The 6,000-nt window shown below is 43.9% G+C and overlaps 1 protein-coding gene across 2 annotated transcripts in view; it reads right to left on the bottom strand.

The window, feature by feature from the left end:
* Positions 1–2,770, bottom strand: part of SLC15A2 (solute carrier family 15 member 2) — a 50,535-nt gene extending 47,765 nt beyond the window's left edge. Inside the window, exon 1 of one of the 2 annotated variants that reach the window (XM_058839933.1) lies at positions 2,549–2,770. In XM_058839933.1, coding sequence (XP_058695916.1) covers positions 2,549–2,615 — 67 coding nt within the window. In that variant the 5' untranslated portion in view covers positions 2,616–2,770. The remainder of the gene's footprint in view (positions 1–2,548) is intronic. The other variant, XM_058839935.1, reaches the window with a different exon arrangement.
* Positions 2,771–6,000: the final 3,230 nt, after the last annotated feature.

Below are 6,000 nucleotides of genomic sequence, written 5' to 3' on the forward strand. Positions count from 1 at the left end.
ATTGACTGCCAGCAACAGCTAAATCTCTCTACTAAAACCCATATTTATTTTCAAAGAGGGAAAGCAAGTTATTATTATTACCAAACCAATTCCATCCTGTATTCAGGGGCTTCTCCTATACTGGCTTTTACTGAAGTTGCAGAATTAAAGACAAGAATATAGTTAATGGAGCCTTTCTCTCAATAGTTTTGTTAAATAATAGGTAGAGAAGGAAAATTAGAGAGGTGCCCTGCTGTCTACTGACACCCCCTCAATTAACTGCCCCTATGGCAATAACATCTGACTCTAATCAGTACAGAACTCTTCAATCAGACTCACTCCAACCTGTCTTCCTGCACTGGCCCCCAGATTGAGGACTGCCAATCCCAGTAACTTTGCCACTAGGCTGAGAAGCAACAGAGGACTATCCACTTTCTAAAAGAAAAGTTCTGAAGAAAAACCAGTGCCTGAAGGATGCTCCCTGTAAGTCTCATCTCCTGTATGGCATTTGGCTCCACGGTGGTTTGGTGGTACAGCTTCATGAGAGCGCAGTGACGGCACATCGGGAGATGAGGGTCACAGTGCCCTGCTGCCTCAGCTCCTTGCTGACTCCAGTCACTCCAGGCAGAAGCCGTGGGGCTGTCCAGGCTGCTTAAAGAAGCAGATGGAGGCCTGACCTCTCCTACTCTCTTCCATATACTGCAAGACTGGTCTAGCAACCGAGCCCATGTGACAACAAGAAGAGCAAACACCTTAAGGCTGCACAGAAGACACATAGAACACATTGAATTCTTGCATAGAAACACAAACTGAGTCCACAGCTCCTGAAAGATCATTCAGTCAGTGCTTTTACTTCTCAATGCACATATTAGCTTTTCACACAGCCTCACAAGCAGAATTGGTAGCCCTGATGCCCCATCAGACCTCCAGTACTGGATTTCCACCTCAGATAATTTGACACCCAGGAACCTTAGCTGGAGTTTGCATAGCAGGCAAAGTGAGCTTTGTAACAAAAAAAAGTTCCTTTGCAATTTTCAGGGAAGCTGAGCTGTTCTCCTTACACCTCTGCAGAAGTTATTGATGCCTCAAATGAAACAATCATTCTCTGTAATTTTTATTTACCAGCCACCAGAGTTTTAGGGGTTTGTCATGCAGAGAATTGCATTGTTATATCAAGGCAGGCATTTTAAAAACAGTGATTATTCTGCAGGAATGATAAAGCTGTGGATAGCAGGTGAAAATGGTGTGTTTGAATCAGAGACTCCCAAGCCAAAAAGTCAGGAAGTATGGTTTGGCTCAGGCTCCAGGATCAGAAGTTTCCAAGCTTCCTCAAATGTCTCTGTTTCAGGTCCTGTCATGTAGCCTGTCACATTTAAAACACACACAGCACACTTCAGGAGAGGCAGCCTTTTAAAACAGTGCCCTCCTTGAATATCATTGATTGCAAACACCTTTGGACTCAGAGCAAGCACCACTGCTAATTGTTCAGACAGGGGATCAATGGAGAGGCATAACTTAAAAACCTGTTACTTGTGGAGACAGCCTCAGGGGACAGCCCTGGAACTGTCCCCCCAGTTAAACAATCCCAGAAGAAGTAGACATCCATTCCTGTTAATTACTGATGGGAAATAAGGTATCAAAACAGGAGGAGGAAAAGATGAGAACTTGACCCTTACTAGGTCTCATCTGCTACACCAATTTTGTAAATGAGCAGTGTATGGTATAGAGAACTTGTCCCTGGGCCTGATGCAAACTCCCATAAATCAGGTGAATAGACCATAAACAAATTTCCCTCCCATCCAGTTTCTAGGTTTCTAGGAATAGCTGACTCCAGCTGCTTTGGAACCGCAAAGTGGCTCCACAGCTATTGGATAAGCTAGCCCAGTAGGCTTCTTATTGACTTTGTTGAGTGTTGGGTCAGACACCATACACAGAAGTGTCTGTGATCAATGAACCCATGCTTTGCTAGTTCTCTGCACAAGAACTTATTCACAGTTAATCCAAACCAACTTCATTCACGAAGCTGGCTGGAAATCTCATTAGAACAGGCTTTGCAGAGAGATTTCTGACACTTTTGCTTCAAGCACCAGCTGAAAATAGAGCAAAAAGAGACTCCAACTTCCTCTGAATATTTTGTCAGATCTGAAGATGGGTGATTAATTCATAAAAAATAAAGCAGCTTGCTCATTTTCCACCTTTTCCTTTTTTTCCCCCACTATGAACAGGGGTGTTTTTTCCTCAGGCTTATATGTTTTTCAGCACAATTTATAACGTAGTTTCTGCAAACCATTTCAGGTATTTAACAGCATAAGTGATCTGCAATGCAGGCACAACAGGACACATAGGTTACATTGCATGCTTCCCAGATTTCCACCTGGATGAGCATACATCTCAGAAAGAGCTTTGCAGTGCAGATTTGCACTCATTCTGAAGCTCTTGCATGGATATTTTGGACAATTGCCTCAGAACAGCCCGCTCCCACCAACATTCCACACACATCTGTCTGCTTGAGCATGCCTAGCCAGGGAACATGGAAAGAATGGGAACACAATCCAAGCATGTTACTTACGGAAATCTCTGCGGAGAGTCTCAAACAAAGGTGTCGGCAGAGTGTCCCCAGACAGAGGGATTTCCATGGAGAAAGCAGAGAAGTGGTCCAGTGCAAAAGAAGAGCACTATGACCTGTTTAAACTTCAGGATGTGTCTGAGATAAATGCAGGGTATGAGGTTATTTCTTCTTGTACCCACAGCAGCACTTGTATTCCATGGTAACGTACAGAGAACAAATGGCAAAACAAACTCTTGGCCTCACAGGAACATTGTTCTGTTTGCTGTCCCCAGCGACTTTCAATCTTTGTCTGTGGGTTTGGCCAGAGAAATGTACTGGTGAACCTCCCCTCTCTGATTTCACTATGCAAACTTAAAGCTTCTTGAGGATTCATTAACTCTTTACTTCATCATTTCATGTATTTCAGGGTAGTCTTTTGTATTTTCTGTACCACTCAATGACTTTGTAAGAACAGAGTTATTGGTGAGATCCCTTCCCAGCTTGCACCAGAGCAGGGCTCAAGAATAAACAGCTAGTGATACAGGGAGGACAGATAGCTAAAACAGGTACATTGGACCTAACTTGACCACACCTGGTCTCTCTTAGCTCCAGTTTCTTCCTTTGTTCACATTCCCTGTTGGGGAATGGAAAGCAACTCAAAGGATTTGACTGTATCAAGCCAGCTTATCAAAACTGATCAGTAAGCAGAATTGATGTCATATACTTTCCAAGAGTTCATAGCTTAGTGCATAGAATTAGATTTAGGCTTTGGTGACTGACAAGAAAGTTCTCCAAAAATCCAGTCCTCCTATGAGTGCTGAACATTTCTCTGGTACCCCCAGTTTCTACTCATGCAAGAATCACTTTGCCATTCAAGTCCAGGTTGCAGTGAAATAGGAGCAAACCAGGCAGGTAGACCTGTGCTCCTAAGGCAAAGTAACCTTGAGTGTTTTAACTGAGAAAGAAGTTTTCACTTGCTTCAGTCTTGCCTGCATAATCTATTGCAAAGCTGAAATTTACTGCTCCTGAGAACTGGCATGTGGAAGGACACAGGTGGCTAACCTGCCATCCAACCAAACACCCTACACCCTATCTCCACAGCACCCAAACATCTCAAATGCGCCAGCAGTTTCCCCCAGGTTCAGACACAGAGGTCCAGAAAATACAATAATTTCGGTCCAAATTTCAGCTCAGGCTGCTGAACCACCTATGGCATGTTAGTTGTGAAATATGGATGATTGATGAGCAGTGCATGGATCATTTTAGAGGAGATAAACCAGACTTTCAAGATGCTTGTGGCAGAATGCTTCAGAGGAGATGATAAAATGCCATTGCATCACTTGAGATTAAAGGCCTGATTCTCCTCTCACCTAGGCTCTGCATTGCCTGTGAAGCCAAACATGTAGTAAAATGGTTTGATAGGAAGGATCTCCTCCTTGGATGTTGGCAGGATTGCACTGGAGTGAGGATATCTGGGTTGCAGACCTCAGTAGCCTCTGGCTGTCCAGGGAGCCCAGCTCATTCCCACAGTGAGGACCCTGCAAATCCTTGGCATATGGGGGCTTCCAGGCTTCCCACAATAGAGGCAAGGGTCTGGAAGCCCCAAACCAAGCTTGTTTCCATTCCTGCTTCTGGCAAGGAACCCCAGACTTCTGGGGTCTTCTACACCCCTAGATAGGTCCCAGTCTGATCATGCCACATTTACAGCCCTCCAGACCATAGTACAAGCACCCAAGCCTCATATGGCTGGGTCATGGATGCAGGGTCCTCCTCAGAGACAGCAGAGAGAAGAAATGAAGTACATAAAGGCTGGAATTCAGGCACTAATGGCTGTGAGGTCACCAAGGAGAGGAAAGAAGGGAAGCAAAACAACATGAAGGAAGCTCAATTTGCCATAAAAATCATAGACAATAATACAAAATCTCTGTAAAAGATTCCTTCTGCCTCAGAGTTCATGCACAGGAAGTAATCTGTCAAGGCAAACATGCCCCAAGAAACCACCTGGGAAATGTTGAGGCAGTTCTGCCCAGTCCCCTCACCACATTAATATGTCAGGTCAGTCAAAACAGGACTGGACAATGCTTCAGTTTATAAAATGGTCAAGGCTATTTTCAACCAGCTGCACTTGGTATGTGGAGCAGCTCCAGCTCATCACATTTGTCTGCCCCTAATGCTCCATCCCTATGGGATTTTAGAACAGCTGCTTTGACCAGAGTCAATAAAAGCAAATAAATCTGTGTTTTTAAAAAGGGTTGTGTAGGAAACTTGCCATGTCTAAGTCCAGAATAAACAGGAGCCTGTAGAAAAATTGTGTCTGGTAGTTGCCACATAGAAAAAAAAGCTGGAAATTAATCACATGGGACAACCAAGGAAGGGAGAAATTACCATAAAAGAGCCTGAAGACAGTCTCCTCTCTGCAATCTCCCACTGCAGTGGGAATGAGGGTGTGAGGGATCTAACTACAAGCCTGAGCAGTGAGTGTCAGGCCAGGGATGTTACCTCTTGACTTGTGTGGAGGCAGAATCATGATTTTCTCTTGTGCCCCAGTGCTACCCACAGCCAGGGAGACAAGCAGGAACCAGCTCATTCTGCCCATCCCCATGTCAGTGAAAAAACAGGGATTCAGTGCAGAAAATTAACACCTGGGCATAAACACCTTCCTCAAGCCCCTCATAGCACCAGGGTGGAAGATGGATCATTACTAATAAAAACAGAATGTTTTGCTTTCAAAATGATCTCAGGGAGTCAGTGTCTGCTGAAGCAAAAAGCCTATTTAATGAAAATTTAGCAGGGGAATAATTTGATGGAGCTCAGATAAAAAGCAGTCACCTGGAACTCAGATTTAGAAGAAATTGCCTTTTTCTTTTTTTTTTTTTTTTTCTAAATTACTGGTTTGGAGGTTAAATAAGGAATATTCATCTGATTTCACTTTTCTCACACATTTTCCCTGATGGGTGCACTAATGAACTTTAAACTGTATGGCAAAATGCTTTCAGTCCATCCCCACACCTCTCAAGGAGCAAGTTCTTTACTAAAAGCTAATGATTCTCTTTTTCAAAATCAGCATCTGCAAGTTTGGGGGAAACTTCAAGCCTGGTAGAAAAAGAAGCAATTCCTTTTGCAATGATTAGGACTTCCTCCTTCTCACAAAAATCCCAAGGGCCTCTTAACTTGACTGTCTTGATTAAAGAGGGGCTTAGCTTTAATTGGGTAATTGCTGTGGTTTGTTGACTCTTGGTTACAACAGAGATTTCCTCTCCTGTATCTTGGCCAGGCAGGGTTGCTTCCCTTGCACCTCAGTTCAACCCTCCTCAGGGTGAACTGCTGAAACAATTACAGGTGTCACATATCATCAAAATACATATGAATATGTGTAAATCCAGACAGTTTAATGTGCCAGCCCTGGAGGAGGCATCATCCTGCCCAACAGCAGGTCATGCACCACTATGACGCTGTAGTCAAGTAGCTGTAAG

The sequence above is a fragment of the Poecile atricapillus genome, chromosome 5 (assembly GCF_030490865.1).
Source record: "Poecile atricapillus isolate bPoeAtr1 chromosome 5, bPoeAtr1.hap1, whole genome shotgun sequence".
In the NCBI taxonomy this organism is placed as follows: Eukaryota; Metazoa; Chordata; class Aves; order Passeriformes; family Paridae; genus Poecile; species Poecile atricapillus.